General features: G+C 43.8%; 3 protein-coding genes across 3 annotated transcripts; 2 read left to right on the forward strand and 1 right to left on the reverse strand.

Annotated features, from left to right (window-relative positions):
* Positions 1-725: 725 nt before the first annotated feature.
* On the reverse strand, positions 726-1,865 carry LOC115692745 (transcription factor MYB73-like). Its single transcript, XM_030619704.2, has one exon. The coding sequence runs from the start codon at positions 1,827-1,829 to the stop codon at positions 963-965; it is 867 nt and encodes a 288-aa protein (XP_030475564.1). The 5' UTR covers positions 1,830-1,865; the 3' UTR covers positions 726-962.
* An 8,208-nt stretch (positions 1,866-10,073) lies between these two features.
* LOC115692710 (uncharacterized) lies at positions 10,074-11,929 on the forward strand. Its single transcript, XM_056304741.1, has 2 exons — positions 10,074-10,556; positions 10,662-11,929. Exons 1-2 carry the CDS (start codon positions 10,365-10,367, stop codon positions 10,734-10,736), a joined length of 267 nt encoding a protein of 88 aa, XP_056160716.1. The 5' UTR covers positions 10,074-10,364; the 3' UTR covers positions 10,737-11,929.
* Positions 11,930-13,754: 1,825 nt separating this feature from the next.
* LOC130135497 (reticulon-like protein B11) lies at positions 13,755-15,290 on the forward strand. The gene is made up of 5 exons (XM_056304936.1): positions 13,755-13,913; positions 14,101-14,281; positions 14,703-14,844; positions 14,942-15,009; positions 15,119-15,290. The coding sequence occupies exons 1-5, from the start codon at positions 13,850-13,852 to the stop codon at positions 15,288-15,290; spliced, it is 627 nt and encodes a 208-aa protein (XP_056160911.1). The 5' UTR covers positions 13,755-13,849.
* Positions 15,291-21,685: the final 6,395 nt, after the last annotated feature.

The following is a 21,685-nucleotide window of genomic DNA, read 5'->3' on the forward strand; positions in this document are numbered from 1 at the left end:
TTAGACTAGTAGAACAAATATAAAGCAATATGGCACGAACGTAATTATAACTAAAGTCCACTTGCAAACCGTAATTCCAAAGCTCAATCTCGGGCTTATTTGGAGTGACATTCAGGGGCACGCATACTCTGACATGTCAAGTTCTAAACGAGAAATGAGAAATAACTAAAATCTTATCAATCCGAAGTGATTTGTATCTCACGTCTCATTGCACGGTCGCACTAAGATCTAAACATCGAACCACCTCAACAAGTCCCCCCAAGGTAAAACTCGTCATCCTACCATTTTTTTTTTTGGTCAGAGTCATCCTACCATGACCATATCCAAATCTCACGTTGGACAAAGGGGGACGACAACTCGCATGCTAATCGCTCGATGCCAATCCTATCCTAGGTATACGTGGAACTGACACCCAGTCCATATCCAAATCTTCTACAGGCAAAATTAAAAAAATAGAATAGAATATCACGTGCTCTTTTAATGAAAAAAAAGAGCAAAAAGACAAAAACCAAATCCGACATTAAATGCATCCCGAAACTGGCAACCCAGATTTTTTTCCCAAATTCGAGTCGCCTTCCTTTCCGTTGGCCGCTCGGCTCACGCTACGCACAAGGCGCTAACCGTCCCTAACTTTTCCTCGTAGAGATTCCTTATTTGTTCCGACTTAGGCAAGCCTTACCATATCTAACAGTCAAAAACGCTTTTAAGGAAATAGAAATTCCAAATTTTGAAATAATACATACATATATTTGAAAAGATTTACGATGAAATATATTGTCTAACGGAATAAAATAAAATTAAAAAAATTATTACAAAATAAAAGTCTAGAACCCACCATCATATTATCTCCCGATCGCAACACTCCGCTTTGTATATTTCATGTACAGCCTCAAAAATAAATCCGTCTATTTAAAATTTAATTCGCACCCAAAATTTTTTCTGTTTATTCCGTCTCCGATGACTCAGACTAGCCGCGCGGCGTCGTTTCGGGAGCCCTCGTTGCCCCAGCGCAAGGGGGCGCCTCGTTCCAGCTCCGTCATGTAGTTCCTCACCTCCGTCCTGATGATCGACCGCATCGCCGTCGTGAACTCGGGCCCGAACCACGCCGTCGTCCCCCTGTCCTGGCTCGGGTCGTCCCTCCTCGCCTCCGGCTCGCTCGGCTCGCTCCCGGGAAGCGACAGCGTCAGCTCGGTCGAAGGGCCGTCGTCTTCCCGATCGTCCACGGTCCGCGACTCGCTGCGAGCGCGTACCGGCGCCGCCAAGTCGGCGACGGTCATCGCCGCCACGGGCTGCAGCTGAGAATCGGATCCGGACGGCGCGACCGGATCGCTCAGCTCCGAGCTCGACGGGGTCCCCGAGCTCCCGCTGCGAGGCTTCTTCTCCTCCGGCTGCCGCGCCCCCGCGGAATCCCCGTCGGGGATCGCCGCGGCGTACTTGCGCTTGAGCGTGGAGTTCCAGTGGTTCTTGATCGCGTTGTCCGTGCGGCCGCTGAGGAGCCTGGCGATGGTGGCCCAGCGGTTGCCGTACTTGGCGTGCGCCCTGAGGATGAGATCGTCCTCCTCCGCCGTGAAGGGGCGGTGCTCCACCACCGGGGAGAGCTGGTTGCACCACCGGAGGCGGCACGACTTGCCGGATCTCCCAGGGATCGACCGACTTATCAGGGACCAGTTCCGGGCGCCGTGGCGCCCCACCAGCTTCCGCAGCAGATCGTCCTCGTCGGGGCTCCACGGGCCCTTGACCCGATCGGCGGCATCTCTTTGCGACGCCTCCACCGCGCCGTCCGACTCCATCGATCTTTCGAATCCCGGAAGCGCCGTCGTCGTCGTCATGCGAACGCGACTCGACTCGACTCAGACTCAGGACTGAACAGAGAAGGAGAAGCGTGGGTTTATAAAGGGAGGGGGCGCTTGGGGCAACCGGTAGAGCCGGTCGCGTCAAGAGGGCCGTCCAACGAGCGATGGTGTGAACCGGCGCTACCCGGTAGCCGGTGAGTCGACACGCCAGCTGGATAACCACGGAGGGCCGCCACGTGGACGCGAGAATAACGAAACGAAAAGAACGGGGACTAAAATCTCGCGGGAACGGAAAGATATCGAGGCGGTTTCCCGAATTATCTAAGGGGGTCACGACAGTTATGGAAGTTGGAAGGGGAGGGGGGTGGAGTAGGTGAAAAGAGCTCAGGTGGCGAAAGCGTACCGCGAGAGATACTGAGGAGGGGAGGGGATGGTGGTGTTGACAGTAAGGGGACTAGGATAAGTTTGACCGAACCTACGTGGAAAGCTTATTATAATAATAAGTTATTAACCTCTTCTCTCTCTTGTTTTTTAAATTTCTGGTAAGTATCCTGTTAATAGGTGTCTCCAGAATACTTACTTAGTATTTCTATCCTCAATTTGGAAAACTTAATTTTCAAAACAATGATTATTCAATGCGCATAGACCTGTCAAAATAGATCATATAATACCTATCTTAAACTCGTATGTGAAAGGCTGGGTTATATTATAGGTTAGTTAAATAGGTCATTTTTATGTATTTATAATGATAAAACTCAAAATAATATGGGTATTAAATGGGTCCATAATCTACTATCTCTTGCTCTTACTCGATGCGATCGCTGACTCCATGCTCTCGCTTTAGTTTTTTATATAAGTGCTTCTGGATTTGATTAAATATGAAAGCGTTTTAACAATATGGATCGGGATTTGATATGGATCATCATATTTATACGACCATTTTCAAACAAACCTAAACTTGACTAGACCCACCCATTTAATGGATTTAATTAGGTGAGAAGTGCTTGAAAATATAACATATTATTTCATTAAGGTGCTTATGCGTTGTCTTTGGGATACCTATTGAGTGAATCCGAGGCGTAACCACCGTAAAGTTTTTACTTTTACACGAAATCACTGGTATTCATTGACAAGAAAATCATACTCTATGTTCATAATTAATATTTGGATTTTGGTGATGAGTGCCTTATATATAATGTGAACGCGAGTTAATTTTTCTTGTTTTTTAATGTAATTGACACTTCAAAATCGGAATTATTACATATTGATCGTGCTTAACATTATTTCGAATACGCTCATTAACGTGATTTTTAATTGCTTAACACGAGCTTTCGAAAGCTTTCAACAGAGGATCTTGTTAACGACCTCGAGTGTCGCTAAACATGTTTTCTGAGAATAGTTTCAAATTTCGATATTTAAGACATCCATGAGACACTTTATTTTATATATTAAAAATTATATATATTTTTTAAACGGCTATTCAAATAAATAAGCACGAGCTAAGAAATTAATTTTAATAAATAAAAATTTATTGGCTTTTGTGAAAGGTGCGCACGGAAGGGAATGAGGTGGAGAAAAGGACAAGGGTTGGAGTTAGGGGAAAACGACAAAAGCGGTCGCGGGAATTGGAGAAAGCATGATTGCGGAGGAGCTGTCAAGGTCCAGGCTGGCGACCCGACCCCACACGCGACCGCTCCCATCCCCAACGGCACGGCCTAAAATTTTAATCAAACCCACTTTTCGATTAACTTATTTTCCCTTTTCCCTTTTTTCTTTTTATATTTCCTTCGTTCCTTCTCAAATCGCGCAACTTTTGAATTACGCTGCGCGAAATTCGTGCGACCTTAAAGAGACTTTTCAAAACTGCGAAACGGAAAAAATTCGAAAGGAGGGTCGATTTTAATATTTTGGCCCTTTCGCTTTAACGTTTGGGAATATGATGAACAGTTTGCGATGCAACAGAAAGGCGTTTTTGGTTTTGAGGCCAAACTCTTTGCATTACATACCACCTTAAGGTCGGCGATCTTTTTTCGCGTGTTTGACGGGGGTCTACTAAAAAAATTACAAATTATTAAAGTATGACCGCTTAGGAGGGTGAGCATAATTTAATGGTAAAATCGAGAATGCAGGGTAAATTCTGGGTTTCAAGAATTGAAGAACCGGTTCTGACGAGTAGATTTCAAGTTCCACTGAAACAAGTCTTAGTGTTTTTCTTGTTTTATATTTTAGCAGTATTCCATGGCATTCGATGGTTAGTATATAATATGAAAATACTAGTTTGAACTTCTATTTCTGACGATATCCACGACCAAGACTTTTACTTTGGTTAATGTTTCGTATTATTCGTATGTCTAATTATTGGTAGAGGTCAGTGGACTGTAACAGCAAATCGTGATCATTAGAAATGATACTTCACTGCAATCGTTTAATTAAGACTACAAATGGAACTTGGGTAGCCTTAAAACACGTGACTGGATAGGTCATTAGAACCTTGAATTCAAATTTTAGAGAAAACGACTTGCAAGATTGTGTTGCCATCTCAGACGATGTTATTAGAACCTTGAATTCAAATTCAAATTCAGTATGTGTAGCTATTTAATATTTACCATAAGACGCGGATTACCTTACCGTTGTGGCTATTTAATATTTTACCATAAGACGAGGATTACCTTCCATCTATAACACAACTCGTATGAGATGAGTCTATTCATGAGACGAGATGAATAAGACGCGCCTGTTCCGTAACAAATTAACGCGAGATGAACATCTAAATACCTCGTATTGCCATCCGTATAAGATTTATTTCCTTGTTTATAAAAAGGCACCCACAAGATCGACATCAAAGCTAACTATGGAAAGTAAATCCCGAAACGCAATTATGAAACGCGGAGTCGGTTAATTTTTACAAAATCGGAAACCCCAATAGGATCAGATTCACGTGAAGGTGAGGATGAACTTAATAAGAACTAGGATTAATACCACAAAAAATCTCAAATTAGTACACTTGCGACAATTTTACCTAAAATTAATATTTTAATCACGAAAAATTCAAAACTGGTATAGCTGTAACAAATTTACCAAAAACTAATTTTTTGACAACCGAAAACTCCAAACCGGTATACGCATAACAAATTTACCTTCCGTTTCCATTGAATTTGATTAATACCACGAAAAATAAAAAATCGATACTCCAGTGACAAACGGTGGGTAAAACCCCAACTTAGTACACCAATAAATTGTCACGTGCCATCCGACTCAGCAATTTGATGATAAAATTTTATGTAAAATAATGGAGGATAAATTTATCACGGGTGTACCGGTTTAGAATTTTTTGTGATCAAAAAATTAATTTAAGGTAAATTTTCATAATTATATAGGTTTTGGATTTTTAGTGATATTAATTATAACAACTAAAAAGGAAAAAAAAAAAAAAAAAAGGAGGTTGATGGGTTTCCGCAGTACCAACCACCGCAAAACGGCGGCGATCGTTAGGGTCTCCTGCGTTCACACGGCAACCCTCGGGGTCAAACGGCACGGCACCACGATCAAAACGTGTGCCGCTTAAATTTGACCGGTCGCGTGTTCGTTGTTCGGCTTCTCTCTGTCTGTGGGCCCCACCCCGGTCAACCTGGAACCGGATGGGCCCCCCCGTAAGCCGAAAGCTCCCTCCGTCGCTTCGGGTTCGGGTCGTTGGGCCAAATACCGGAACACGAAACCCGACCGTTTGCACTTCGTTCGGACAGCTTTAACACGTCATCCGGGATACTTTTGACTTGAACTTATCGAATTATGTAAAGAAAAGCTCAACGGTTCACGCATGGTGCTTTTTTCTGACGTTTCTTATTTTTTTTCGCACGGGAACATTGCCGTCAGAAATTCTATGTATTTGACTCTTCTTTTTGGTACAATTTCAGGATTGATACTTCTACGGAGGCACGTAGTAGATCAATCCTCTGAATTTTACCGATGCTATACGACCCTTTTGATGAAATCGCAGCTAAAGCTCTTTGAGAGTGATGTTATTAGGCAATGAAATGGTTTGAGTCCTTGTTTTGCTAATGTTGAGTAGTCAAGCCTTATGCAGCATTCGACTTATCCGCAAGTAAATTGGTTAAAAACGTTCTAAAGCACGAGCATAATTTGGGTGCGCGCTTGAACTTATCCTTGTCTTGATGGCAATATGATTACAAAAAAAAGTTTAAACATATTATACAGATGCCAATTCGGTTGTAAACTTTTTAATTTGGCCAAGTTAGTTTTAAAACTTTTGACAATTTGATGACGTGGCGGTCCAGTCAACATCGATCATTGTACGTGGTTCGATAGAGACATGGACAGGTTTTGCAATTTTTTAAAAATTTTCCGATTCTTTTTCCCTGTTTCCTTTCGCTAGTTGCCAAGACCTCAGCAATGGCCAGCAAAGGTCGCTGGGCACAAGCGAGTGTCGGCCTTGCCAAATCTACGACCTTATGGCCGGTGACCTCCATGGGCCATTGTCGAGGCCCTGGCGACCGGCGGAGGAAAATAGAAAAAAGAAAAGGGAAAGGAAAAAAAAGAAAAATATTCATAAAATGTTCAAAAATCAGAAAAATCGTTTACATCAACGCCAAGCTATGCTATGTAGGATGGGTGGCATTCACGTCAATGATTAACAATCAAAATTAGTTAGAAAGACTACATTGGCAAATTGTTAAAAAAATTTGTAACTAAATTGACCCAATTAAAAAGTTTCGGATCGAATTGATATTCGTGCAATCAATTTATCACTTTTTCTTTGGTAATTGTTCCGCAATGTCGACATTCAAACACTATGCTTCAACTATCCGAAGCTGGAGGATGGGGAAACACACCAGCCAAAGCTTTGAAAACGAACACGGTGTTGGTAGCACCACGAAATGTATATATTTATACATCTGTATCTACACATAGATTTTGATCAAGATGAGGGGATAAGAAAGAAGCGATGTGGGATCTAATTGACTAAATATAATAGGAGCCCACCAAGTGTGGTTAATGATGCGCATCTCTTTCCCTTTTCTCGGCAGTGCACATGTGCTTGGCTTCTTCACAGATCGTTCAACATGTCAGAATCTTCAGATCAAATTAGACAATACGTATCCACCACCACATAGCTTCTTGGGATTCCAAAACGATATCGGATTTTATGTAGAATGTGTTTGCGCTCCCTCGAAGCGACCCCCCTACAACTCCATCGCCGAGCGATGATGATCTTCTCTTCTTCGATGAGGTCACGAGGAGTCCAACTCGCCAGCGAAACTTTGGCTAACGATTATACCTCCAGCATTTGTTATAGGGAAAATTGTCCAAAAAGTTGTAAACCTATTGAACTTTTGCCAATTCAGTACTAAACATTTTAATTGTACCAATCGAGTCTTAAACCTCTTCAAGTTTGGCCTATCAAGTCCATCTGGCTAATTTTGACAAAAAATTGCTGACGTGGATACTGGCCGTCCTACGTAGCACGTCAATCATTGACGCGAACAATTTATAATAATATTTTTCAATTTCCCATTTTTTTTTTCATTTCTATTTTCCTTCCTTGCTTTTTCCTTTTTTTTTTCTTATTTCCCTCCACCAGCCATTGCCAGCACTGCCATCGCCCGATACGATAATTTTCCGTTTGTGATATGGTGTGGAGAGAAGTCTCGGTTTCGGACTTGCGAGCGATGGTTGTGGCGGCGAGCTCGTCAATCTCGGGTCGCTCGCCTTTCAAGCTGTGGAGAGATTTTCTTCGATAAGAGAGAATACAATTCCTTCGATTTAATATGCGGTGCGATTCTCGCAAACTAAAATTCTCACTGGCTTTGGGGTTCCAAGGCACATGCGCACCTTTCGTCACATTTGCCTTGATCGCTAGAAATCTTCGAATCCGTGATCTCATCGGCCGTTCGGATTTTGCTCTTCCTTCCTCTTTTCGGGCGGCTACAACAGTTGATGAAATTGGCGAAAAGCCAGTTCTCCGATGAACGCAGCTCGATGCGTCGTGGACTAATTCGCCGCAATACCAAAATCTACATCGGGAAACGATGCACGTGCCTGGCGAATCTCGCACGTGCTTCGCGACGTATCATCAGAAGGGAAGGGAATGCTTTTATATTGTATGCCTCGATTTTCATCGCGTATCCCATCTCGATTCTTTGACCACCGCTTGTGGATTCGCGTTGACCCTGGGATGAACTTGGTTTTCTTTTAGTGTAGGAGCCATTGCTTTGGAAACGGCCATGTTGAACCCATGGCTATGGCTAGGCAGGAGGTAGATAGCGTTCGTTTGTCTCGTTTGTCTCGTGATTGGCTGTCGTGATGTCATACTGCACGCGCGAGTTAAATATGTACATAAAACCGTGCGTAGGTGATGAATGAACCGGCTAAAAGTAAAAAAGGGCTACTTGACTTTCATCGAGATCAAGCGTGAGATGCCGTTCTTTTAAGAGATTTTCCTCGAGAGCTAATTGAGAAACGTTGAAAATTTTGGGATTTTAAAAAGTAGAGCATTAGAGGTTGACCGATCCAACGAAAAAAGAATACAGTGTGTAAAGGTTGAAATATGTCCCAGATTATCGGGGAAAGCTCGCCCTGGCTTAGGATGAAAAATATGATAGAGGTTCTCCATCTCCTGCGGTGTCTACATCTCAAGTCACTTCAAGAGTAAAATACTATGTGCCATTAAGATCATCCGGAGAAGTGAACTAGATCAAGGTGCGTGAATATTTGGCCCGACACCGGCCGACCACTAAAACAAAAAGAATGAATGTGAATAAAGCTAGTTGTGATATTTATGACTAATGAAAAAATATTTGAGATTCCATAGAAAATCATCGTCCGCTAAAAAGAAGGGTACCCCAAAAAATGGCTCCCTCTAAAAAAATCCCAAACAATTTGTAAAACCCCGGTGTTAATGCCCGGATCCCTAGCGCCAATGCCTGGATCTATCGAGGTTAGGCCCAAGGCTTCGGTTCCCATCCTTAATGCCCCGGTACCCACACACGCGTCCATAAAGGTTGAGCGCGGGACCTTGCTAAGTGTTACCCATGCCTGGGTTCCCGCACCTTAGCTTGAGTCTACACAGGTTGCGCTCGGATCTCTGACGCTTTGGCTTGGGTCCTTGATGCCCGTGCTTGGATCTCCCGCGCTCAAGCCCGAGCCCAAGCCCATCAAGGCTAATGCCCAAACTTTGGCGCTTGTGCCTAGGTCCATTAAGGTCGGGATTGGGAATTCTGGTGCCCAACACCTGAGTCTGGATCCATCGAGGCCGAGCTTGGGACCCCGATACTCATGCCTGAATCTCTCGCGATCGAGCCCAGGCACATCAAGGCCAAGGCTCGGGACTCCGGTGCCATGCCCAGGCCCCGATGCTTGGGCCTAGATCCACCGAGGTCAGGCCTTGGTCCATCAAAGCCGAGCCCGATACCCTAATGCCTGTGCATAGATGCCTTGTCCGTTAAGGCCGTGACTCGCATGACCCTAGTGCCTATGCCCGAGTCCACTGAGGTATGGGCCTGGGCGTTGGGGATTTGGGCATGGGCATTGGGGTCTCGAGCCCGAGTACTAGGGACTAGAGCATGGGCATGGCTTGACCCTGCCCTAGCCTTTGTGGATTCGGGCTTGGGCACTAAGGACCCGAGCCTGGTCTTTGAGGACCGGGCATGAGCATTAGCGTCCCGGGCCTAGCCTCAATAGACCAGGGCTTGACTGTTGGGGACTCGAGCTCGAGTGCAAGATCATGAGCCCAACCTCTATGGACACGAGCCTAGGCCTAGGCACTGAGGTCCTGCACTCAACTTTTGTTGACCAAGGCCTGAATGCCAGGGATCCGGGCACGAGTATTGAAGCTTTGGGCTCGACCTCTATGGACTTGGGATTGATGCCTATGCTCTTGCTCAGGACCCAAGTGCCCGTGCTTGGGGTCAGGGTCACGTGTTAGGGTCCATTGAGATTGGACTTGAGATCCCGAATCCTATCCTTGGTTTCCCGGCTGCTCAAGTATCAACACACAAATAGTGTATGTGTATTTAAGAAAATCAAATCAGATTTTCTTTTCCAAACGACGGAGAATATTTTCCAATTATTTTGCACGTATCAGCTAAACATCTAAAAAAATTTCTGAAAAATATATTCTAGAAATGTTATCTTTTTCTGTTAAATAAACAGAGACTTAGTTAAATAAACGTGCTAGTAAGCATGTACCAAAAATTTTGATCATCATCAACTTAATTTTGCAATTGCATCCCTAACAGGCACGGCACGAGACACAAACAAGGCCCAATCACTCTTTCCACTCGAGGAAACGCATCCATGCACGAAGGGACCAAAACGGAGGGAAAAAGAAGATAGTGTCACTGAATCCGAATCCATCGTCGCTCGCCACCGACTTATCTCCGGCTTCAATCCCAGTTCAGTCGTCTGATCGAATCGCATTTTCGTTCTTCATCGACCTTCCGATCAAACCATCCGGACTTCTGTAGCTGGATTTCTTACTCCCGGCCGGAAAATTTTGGGGGAAAACCCTAAAATTTGACCCTCGGCGATTAGGGCTTTTCCTGATTGCAACGCATGTCGACGGGCAAACCCAGGGACGGAGACCTGCAGCTGGCGGCGGCGGCGGAGAAGCCGATGTCGGGGCTCCCGCCGAGGCCCCCGGCTGGCGGCGACTCCAACGCGATCGTGGAGTACACCGCGCCGCTGCTCCAGGAGGAAGAGGAGGACTTGGAGGTTAAGCTAAGGCGGATCATAGAGAATGTTCCGGTCCGTGTTAGCAACACCTCTGGGAGTTCTGCTGGTTCAGGGTCCGGCGATTTTCATCAGTTCAGTTTTCCCAAGTTCTAAATTTTGGATTTTTTTTTCATTTAGGTTCTCCGTGCAAGAGAGACCTTGTGCGCGGATGCTTCGGTATCACAGCTTAGAGAAGGGATGAGTTTGTCATGAATACAATGCTTGGATACTCTTTGGCGTTGAGTTAATCTTAGATTCAGGTTGACAGATTGCTTCTTTATCACCCCTTAAGAAGGGGTGATTTTGTCATGAATACAGTGGTTTGGTGAAATCTGCTGGTCACTTGGAGCAAAAAAGGGGTGAACGTTGTTGAATAATCTGTGGTGTTGAGGTAATCTGAGATTCAGATTGGTAGTGGACACTTGATGTAGTGGTTGTGTCCAGAATGTGGGGCGCTTCTTGATCTTAGCCGGAACTTTTCAGAAGTAAGATTGCAGTGGTGGATGTAGATTCGACGTCATGGCCATGATTTGCCAATTACCTTTCTTTAGATATCTTAATTCTGATCAGAGCAAAAAGAGAGACATTGATTTGGCCTCTTGGAAACTGTTTGCAGTGGTGCATTGCTGTTGTAGGCTTTACTTGCAATCCTAAAGCTGTTTCTACTGCTGTCTTGGAGCTTCAATCCTTCCCTTTTTTAATTGTGATGTATATACTTCTGTTTCATTATTTTGTTTCATTCTGCATCTAGATGTTCAATTCCCATTAGTATAATTAGCACTAGCTTGCCTAACTTAATAAATTTGTGTGATGTACACGTCCAGTGATCTAACCTCCCCATTATTACCATTTTTGGGGATGTGTGCCGGATGTGGTTTTAACTATGCCGAGAGGGAGGAGCTCATCTTTATTATTTATGGCATATCTATGTGGTCAAGTAGACAAAGTTTATGGTATAAGTTTTTACTGAAGTCGTAGGAATACTACCGAAAGTGACTTGAAAGGGAAACGTGATACTTAGTCAAGTTAGAAGTACAGAAGTTGATTGGTTATCACATTAGCAGAAGAGCTGTCCCTTTTGGCCAGTGAATCGAGAACATTATATGGATAGATATTTTCTTTTATTGCATTTAGTATTCCGAACTTTTACTGCAATGAGATGTCTACGGTGTTCATTACTGACACTGACACTATTTATGAGGTGCACTTCTTTGTTGGATATTGTTAGCTGATCTGCCATGTTCTGTTTAGATAAACTCGTCTTATTGGTTGGGATATGGCGATTCAATTGAAAGGTTTTTTCTTTCATTTCATTTTATAGGAATGGATGGTTTCTTTATTTCATTGGTATTCTGTTACTTGGTACACTCTCTGATTTGTTACTTATTATTTGCAAATTATGCTTGCAATAGGAAGGAGCAAGACCGGCTGGCGAGTATGGACACTGATTACCAGAGAAGGAAAGAAATGGCCGAATATATGATGAGAAGGGAAGAGAGATTGAAAGCAGCAGAGGAACATACAGCAAAGAAGTGTTTGAAGCGCCAAAAGAAGAAGCAAAGGAAGAAGGAGAAGAAGATGAAACCCAGCTTGGGCGGAGGAGAGCATCCGAAGAGGAGTCCTCTGATGACAACGAAGGCGATTCGGACAATGTCGAGGAAGCAGCAAGCTGATCAATCCCGTTCTTAATTTTTGTAACGTTAAGGTTGCTTTGTTTTAGGAAATTTATTTTCCTTCGCACAGCTTGTCGTCCCCACCTACGCTTGCCGAGAATTTCCCAAAATTGTTAAGGTTTTATGGTGTTGATTCAGTGACAAGAAAGAGATGCGTAGTTTCCATCTTACCACATGTGGTCGGGCAAACTTTAGTAGTGCAGAGGTTGCTTTCACTGGTGTTCATGGTCAGGGCTTGTGCTAGTTACTAGTAGCGGTGGTTGAGCCATTCGTGGCAGATGTGATTGAACTTTACAACCGCATAGCCCCCCTTCAATTTTCTTGATGGACGGACCTTCAACAATAAATTCTCTTCTATTCCATTTTCGGCTTCTTAGGGCCCGTTTGGCAACGTGCCAAATAGTGAAAATTTCTGTTCTTTTGTTCCCAGAAATAGTTTGGGAATAGAAATGCGTTTGGTAAACTTTTTGTTCCCGGGCACATTTTTGCAAAAATTTGTGCCGAGAAACAGTTTTGGAAGAGAGACAAGAAGTAAAAAAAAGTTGCTTCTTATTTCTCGGCACAATTTTGAGAATCAATTTTTTTTCTTTTCTTATTTTTATGTTGTTCTTCCCTGGGCTGGGCCGGCCGTCGGCGACCGGCCACAGCCCAGGGCCGGCGAGGGCGTCACGGCCCTTGCCGGCCGCCGGCGGAGGCGAGGGCGAGGTGCCTCGCCCGGAGACGGCGAGGCTCGGCCTCGCCCGGATCGGGCGAGGCCGAGCCTCGCCATCGCGACCCACGGCGAGGTCGACCTCGCCACGGGTTGCGACGGCGAGGCCGCCTCGCCCGAGCGGCGAGGGTCCAACCTCGCCCTCGCCTCGCCTCCGCCCGGCGGCCGGCAAGGGTCGTGACGCCCTCGCCTCCGCGGCGGCCGGCGAGGGTTGTGACGCCTCGCTGCCACGGGCATGTATGGCCGGTCGCCGGCGACCGGCCATGGCCAAAGAAGAAAATGGTAGAAAGAAAAAAAAATTTAACAATTCAAAATATTATTAAAATATTATTTGAGAACAGAAATTTTGTGTAGTTACCAAACGCATTTATGTTCTTTTCTACTCTAGGAATAGAAATTTTGGACAGTTTATCAAACGCCTTCAAATACTCAGAAATTATTTCCGGGCACAGAATAAAAAAAAATCATTTCTATTTAGAAATAGTTTCCAGGCACATAATGGTATTCATGCGCACCCTTAATGTGCTTGAATGGTACATGCGCGCATGCAAAACTTAATATCAAAACGATTTGAACCTGTAGAACCATATGGCCGTCTATAGTTCGCCTCGTACATTTATATGCCGACTTAGTACTAGTACATGTAGATGGAAATGGAGGGGAAGGCAGGCATGAACCAAAGCTCAATGCTGCTCCTGTCCTGAACTTCTACTTTCACGAGTCCTGCTTCCAGGGACAAAATTGAAAAAAGAGAAAAACCAGCTGGCGCCAATTGTGGAAATTCGGCAAGCCCCATTTAACTTTCAGAAAGTAAAAGCTACCTTTTCCTCGACTGACCGCCTTTTCGTATTCTCTATCCGTCCCTTCATCTTCCCCGATCACCTCTTTGCCGTTCGCGTCCCGTCGCGTCTGATCGGCGAAGGAGATCGTGACGCGGACACGCCATGGGAGCTTCGACTCCTCCGCCTCATTGCGTCGACGTCCGTCGAGCTCTCGGCGGTGGCTCCGGTAACGCTTCCTCGTCTTTTCAACAACGTCGTTCGTTTCGTACATTCCGCTGCAGGTGGACGTCGATCGCGTCTCATCGGTTCATCTAGCAGTAGGACTAGTCTATTACTTGTTCCGCCATCGTTTGACGTGATCGTTGATCTGCGAGACTGTTCGATCGATTCACTGATTTCGTGTCCTGTGCTAGTTGCTGATTTGCTTCTGTGGAGAAGATGGCTGGCCGGGGTCGCGCTCCTGCTCTCTTCGACGGCGATGTGGTTCCTGTTCGAGAGAGCCGGTTACAATCTGTTGTCCTTCGCCGCGAATACTCTGTTCCTTCTCGTCCTAATACTCTTCCTCTGGGCTAAATCTGCTGCCCTCCTCAATCGGTCGGTACCTCGCGTTTCCATTCTCTCACGTCTCGTTTGATATCTCTTTGAGTTCTGGTTATGCTTGTTCCCATAGAGATGTCGTAGGGGCTGGCTGTGTTACAAAGGGGGATAGAGGCGTAGGTGTTAGAGAAATGAGAATCCATTTATTCTGAAATGGCAACTTTTGGAGGATCAATGTAGAAAACTGGACTGCCATTGTTTTTGAGAGGAGGAGAAAAGATGTTAGGTTTTCTGTAGATGCATTTTAAGCTCTAACTTGGGAACAATATATCGAACTTGGAGCGCCGAGGATTGATTATCATGGAAATCCAGGATGTGATTGGGAAAATTCATTTTCTTCGTTCAAGAGTTGCACATTACAGCCCCGTGAAATCTACTGGTTATCTTAATTTTTATTTGATTGTGTGCAAATGTCCAGACCATTGCCTCCTCTCCTTGACCTAGAGGTTTCTGAGGATTCTGTAGCCAAAGCTGCTGACATTTTGGTAGAATGGATCAACCATGCTTTATCCTTTGAACGTGAGATAACGGTCAATCGAAACTTGAAGCTCTCCTTTCAGGTTTGGGAAAGTTTAATTCATTTACTCTCCCAAGTTTCCTGTACTCCTTCAACTTTTTGGAAAGGGCATATTAGTTTCCCGTTACATGGCTAATCAGGTTACCTGTGGCTTGGGGGTAATTTCATACATCGGCAGTCTCTTCAACTTTCTTACCCTAGTTTATATTGTTGAGAGCTGCACACCCAGTGCTTTTGTTTCCTATCGCCTCATCCTTGTTATTGCTTCATAATTGCGAGATGATTTGTTATTTTGGTTTTCGTTTTATGCTACCTGCAGGGGTCGTTCTTGCCTTATCTGTTCCTTTCGTGTACGACAAGTATCAGGACCACATCAATGATAAACTGTGCATAACACACAGCATTCTACAAAAGCAATATAAAAGATTTGATGAACGCGTCTTGAAGAAGATTCCAGTGCCTCCTAACAAAGAAAAGAAGATTGAATAGGCAAGTACAATATCTCCTCTGTTTCCTCTGTCTGAGAGCCTGTTCTACACCAATTAGGGGTGAGCGGTTCCAGGTTTCGGTAGGTTCCACCTGGAACCTGGAACCTACCCGTCGGAACGTGGAACCTGGAACCTACCCTGTCATAGGTTCCAGGGTCGGTTCCAGGTTCCAACGGGTTCTTTTTTTAATTTCGTTTTGAATTAAACAAAACGAAAATAAACGCAAGAATCTTTTATACTACAGGCAGCACCTAAGACCGTTCTTTCCAAAGTGTTATTTTATTAGAATTCAGTGGAAACAATGGAGGATATGACAGATAAGACACATTCCTATCATATAGCATGCCCAACAGAGCTTTACTTGCAACTCGCATGTAAGTGAACTGCCATTTGCAACACAAGCAAGAAACCTTGACACAGCAACTGCACAGCAAAAGTGACGAAGAACATTGTCAATTTCCACAAATCAAAGAAATTTGCGAGACAACCGGTAATTGCACAATGAGGCACTTAAGGTTAGCGATCTAAAAGCCTCCTCTCTCAGAAAAAAGGCTGAACTGCGGAGTGCCAATAATACACCAATCTAGTGTTTCAAACAAAACTTTCAACTGCATCCATTAGCCGCAAGGTAACGCCCCATAAGTGAGGCCAAAAATAAGGAAAGGAAAAATCACCAACAGAACAATGCTTGTAACCCCCAACCCCCCTACCAAAACAAAAAATCCCCACAATATGTTAAAGGGCATAGACTAAAATGACATCAAAAGAAAACAACAATGAATCAAAAAATGCCATCGCTACATCACCTCATGGGAGCTGCAGCCAAAAACGAAAAAGAAAACAAAGACAACATCTACCGAGCAACGCGAAATTGCTAAAAGAAATCCAAATAAGATCACGATCGCAAATGGGTCGGGGAATTCAATCAACAACAACAACAAGAGAAGGATAAAGGGACCCACTTTGATGCATAAATTGCCGGTGCAGATGATGTGCTGGATCTTGCCAGGGACGAGCATGGACTTGAACTTGGCGGGCAGATCAGGCGCCTTGTGCGGTATGTGCAGATCCCCCAATGCCAACACCAACACCATCTTTCTTGTTCTCGCTACTCTCTATCGATCAGTGGTGAGTACGGTAAATGCTTTAAGAGCGGCCGTGTTGTGCCTCCAACCACACAACAGTTTTTCGAAGGTTTAGAAATCCACGGGCAACAATAATCTACTGCCTACCTAGTGTTGGAAAACTTCAGTCAAACAATTTGAAGAATATAAAAAATTGAAGTAGCACTGCAGGGAAAATATAGAGAAACTCTTATCTCTATCCGAGCGACAAACTATGAAATTGGTAATTGGTCAGTACTTTCTCTCGTGCTAGAGAAATCTTGCATTGGTACTGGTGTTGGCTATCATAATCTTCTGTTGATTTTGGTGGGCAGGGAATGGGAGAACCTTTGAATAATATACTGCAGCAGTGGAAGCTATCCGTGTACTGACCAGGTCACCATTCCAGCTGTCACTAGGGAGAATAACTGTCTCAACGGTATGGTTATCGCATTTCTGTTATACCACCATCACCCTGGTATTTCGGTTTTGCATGAATGCCTTGTTAGTTCCCTGATGATCACTTGTGCCCGTTCACCTGTCCAGAATTCTCTGCAAATTTGCTTAGGTTGATACTCTGCCTCTTTCGTCTCGTAAAAATAATTTTGGGAAGACATCTCGAGTACTTTTAGTCCCCTCATTTGTCATAGTTTATCGCTCGGATAGAGATACAAGTTTCTCAATATTTTCCCAGCGAGGCTGCTTCAATTTTTATATTCTTGAAATTGTTTGACTGAAGTTTTAACAACACTAGGTAGGTAGTAGATTATCGTTGCCCTTAGGTTTTTAAACCTTCGAAAAACTGTTGTGTGGTTGGAGGCACAAGATCACTGTGCCAGAGGAAACTCTTGAAGCATTTACTTCGTGCAAACTGATGCGTGGTTGGAGACCTCGATGGAGGAGCAGGAGGGGTCGTGCTCGAGGGAACGGAGGACTTCGTGCTCGCTGCTTCCGACGCGGACTCTGGACACGACGATCTCGAGGTTGGACGGTCTGGCTTTCGCAGGTGTTGCGTAGGAGGAGAGATTGGGAGTGGCCCGGCGGATCGACGGGAACTTGGAGATATGGGGGCATCGGGCGATGATGGTTCGGGAAGAGAAGCTCATGAGAGGAAAGGGCGAGAGGAAATAGGGAGTAGCTTGAGAGCTTGACGTTTCGAGCAATGCGCACTAGCAAATGGGGAATCAAATCATGAGCTCGGTCAAGGGGAATCCCTCAATCATCTTGTTTTACGAGCTCGGTTGTTAATGGTTGTGTTATTTTCTCCGATGTTGGTTTGATGATAATCGAATGATAATTGAATGGAGGCGACGGCGGAGGCGATGGACGAAGCGGGGTGGAGGTGGAGGCGGAGGCGTGGTAAGTCGGACGAGAGAGCATAGCTTGGTCGTGAGTGGAGAGTGGGGAGAGAGAGAAGGGCGTCGTTGCAGGCGTGAATGATGGACTTTTGCAATAGTGACGTGGCATCACAATTGCACCTAACTGTGCAAATATTAGTTACGTTAGAGTTTCCATGAGACCACTATATCCCGACACAATTTTAATTTAATAAAAAAGGACAATAAAAGAAGAAGAAGAAGAAGAACGCTGAAACACAATATATGCTTGGTCTGGCTAAGGGAACGGAATAACGTGCCTTGCGGATCACAAATTGCCATTCAATGGGAATGGGCAACCGACGGACAAATTCGGAAAGTAAATCTTCATAGAAAATTCTCAAATATTGGACAATAATTATTTTTTCCATAAAGATAATGAAAATTCCTACTTGACCCATTTAATTTATATAATACCTATCCCAATAATTCTTTTTTGTATCGCTATTTTATTTAATACGAAAAAAATAATAAAGAGATATATATATATAAATTTTATGCAGAAAAGAAAAGAAAATAATTATAAAAACTAGATAGATAGATATACCAACAAGAAGAAAATGTATTTGATGCTTGTGAACTTTTTTAATACTTTGAATAATTACTTAAATATCAAAACTCAATTCTATTGCAGTGTACTCGCGAAAATATTTTCACCAACTCTAGATACAATAAAAGTCAAATTAGCAACCCACACATGTATTTTAACCTAATTTAATGAGATTTCAAAGAATTACCGAGTAAGTGAAAATTTTGAAAGTTGGCTAGCACGCTGAAAAAGTGGGGTTGTACAAAAAGAAAAAAAGCACTGTCGTAAAAAACCCAACATACTTAAATTTTAAAATAAAATTCATTTTTACTTAGTCACCAGATGATCATAATTTCAATTTTCAGAGTTAACTTGGATCGCCATGGCTCGAGCATAATTTATTGATGCTTTAAGTTGCGTAAAATTAGGCATTCGACTCTTTATTTTGACAATTATATTCAGTTTGTGAATTGATGAATATTTTCATGCGCGACTGCAATTGTAAAAAATGTTTAAAACACGGTCGTGCTTGCTTGTTTCAAAACTATTGCTATTTTTTTTTTATAGTAAAGATGCATTGCCATCTAGAGTGCATTTCGTTGAGGAGCAATATTCTTCACATTAGCCCCCAGGATACACTGCAGACATGCACAAACAACACGAGGAGAAAGCGTTATCATGTAGATTCTTGGAAGATATTTATTTCTTCTGAATTGCTTAAGTGGTGTTGAATTTGTTTATCCGGTTTTTTTAGAATCTGTCAACAATGGAAAGTCCAATATTGGGTATAAGACTGTCTGAAAATACACGGAATTCACTTTCCTGTTTGAGGTCGGCAAAAGAAATTGTCTACGTTGATATAATTATAGATTCAGAGAGTGGAGTCTTCAAGTGCAGTTGTTGATGTGCGTCTGGTCCTTCATCCAATTGGAGCTCGTCTTCGGGATTTCATCTGAGAGAATTAATTGTTTGAAGCCGTGAAAATCTTGCGGTAAGATTTTGTACAATTGCTTTGTGAAATTGAAAGGTTATTTCGCGAGGTCACACGATCGAATTATTTTACTGTTCGATCTCTTGTTTCCGCAACGGTATTGGTTGCGGTTGTTTACTTTCCCTTGATTATGCACTCATGCATGAACATCATTTAGTTGGGTAAAGGACCGCCCTTCTTTTGCATCCGCGTCTCATTGAAACTTTGAGCAGGTGCAATGGCTACGGATGACCAAGAAAGAGGGACAATGAATTTGCCTCCAATGTATTCGCCTTTATTTGATGCCATATGGAATGGTGATCTGAATGCCATGGAGACATTAGTCAATCGAGACGGTAATTTAATAAGGGCGACTATTGTGACCATGAACGGTCGATGCTTAAATGTGCTCCAGCTTGCGATCGAAGCTGCCCAAGATGAATTGGTCGAGATTCTGGTCAGTCGCATGCCTGACGAAGATTCCATCTTCCTTGAGGCCCTTCCCCTTGCTGTCGAGGGAGGAAGAATAAGGATCGTAGAGACATTATTAAACAAATTACCCTTGTTGAAGAGTGAGATATTAATACCGTCAAGATTGCTCTTAATACTCTTAATGCTCCTAGGCAAAAGGAGCTTATTTGGTACCTGGCACATCACTCACCAGAGAGCCCAACAGAAATTGAAATTGAACCTATCGTCAAGTCAGTTATTGAGGCTGGCCATTCGGGTAGGATTTCACTCGCTCATCTCATTTTTTTTCTTCGATGATAACTTGAATTGATTTTCTTTTTTTGTTCTTGTGTTCCAAAAGACATTGGCCTGTATTTAGCTCGCCGATATCTCAGCCTAGGTATGTCCAAGGAAATTATCAATCGATTGATGACTATGACGCATCTCTTCCGTAGCGGAGCCCCACTCAATTTTTGGGAAAGGTTCGACCCTTCACTATATATGTTTAAGAAAAGAAAGTCTTTTTGTGATATATGTTTATGCAGAGAACTAGTTGACAAAGTTAGTTTTATGGTGTTTGATGATAAATAGAACCATTAAAGGCAACTTCCTTTTTTTGGGTGGAACATTAAAGGCAACTTCCTTTTTTTGGGTGGAACATTAAAGGCAACTTGTATCGTAAAAAAGTGGCATGTGTCATGGGTCGATCGATCTAGCGTTCCTACACTCGTGCGGCCTTAGGAATTTCTCCCCAAGTAAGCCTTTCCACACTCACACTCGCAAGAACTTTAGAGAGAGAAGCTTTAGAGAGAGAAGTTCTGAATTTTGTATTGCTTCTTGAAATGAGAGATGATAAAATGAGGGGAGGAGATCTCATTATATACAAGTATCGGGCTGACTGTATCCGTAGATCTCTCCCCGATCTCAACGGTCGAGATCGTACTCCCCCAACTACCCCACCTACCGCATTTATTACGGAAGGGTACAATTACCGTATCGCCCGCCCCCAGGAGTATTCTATAAGACATCAAGAAAACCCTAATACTAGAACACTCGGGGCCCGCCTTCTCGTCCAAGGGTCGGTCACGGTCCATCGTCCAGAAAACCTCAGGAACGATCCAATTCTTCGGGCCGTGACACATGTATCCAACAAACTAGAATCAACTGGCTCTTTATTTATTCTGTAATATATCAAAATAACTACAATTAGAAAGAAATTAAGAAAGAATCATGAAATTATATTTATAAGAAATATAACGTGATGGTGTTTTTTGAAAATGTAGAGGAACAGGAGCATTAATGAATTATATACAAGACATGGTACTAGAGGTATCAAAATGGGTCTTAAACCCATATATGACCCATTTAAAACTAAATGGGTCATATATGGGTCACTTTAATTTTAAAAAGTCAATCTTAAATGGATTTTAAATTTTAAAGTTTAAAGATAAATAGGTCCAAATGGGTTGAGTTTAGAACCCATGTCCAACCCACCCACTAGATCCATCCACACACTCTCTCCCTCTTTATAAAGATGTTTAAAAAAAATCGAAATTTAATTATTTTTATTTTTTCTCTTTTTCTTTTATTTTTTATTTTTTCTTTTCTCTTCTTTTTTTTTTTATTTCGGCCGGTGGTCGGCCACGGCGACCGGCCACCGGGGCGGGACGACCTCGCCGGAGGCCGGCGAAGCTCGAGCTCGCCCGATTCCGGCGACCTCGAGGCTCGCCCGATCTCGGCGAGGCTGAAGCCTCGCCGATCTGGTGAGACTCGAGCTCGCCGGCCTTGGGCGAGCTCGAGCTCGCCGGATCTGGCGAGGTGGAGCCTCGCTCGAGGCTAGCAAGGCTCGGCTCGCCGGAATCGGGCGAGCTGGAGCCTCGCCAGATCGGCGAGAACGAGCTTCGTCGGCCTCCGGCGAGCTCGTCCTCGCCTGTGGTCGGTCGCCGGTCACGGCGGCCGGCGATCGGC

Source organism: Syzygium oleosum, unplaced genomic scaffold, assembly GCF_021117445.2.
Source record: "Syzygium oleosum isolate NSW1041296 unplaced genomic scaffold, Sole_v2.1 Sole_v2.33, whole genome shotgun sequence".
NCBI lineage: Eukaryota > Viridiplantae > Streptophyta > Magnoliopsida > Myrtales > Myrtaceae > Syzygium > Syzygium oleosum.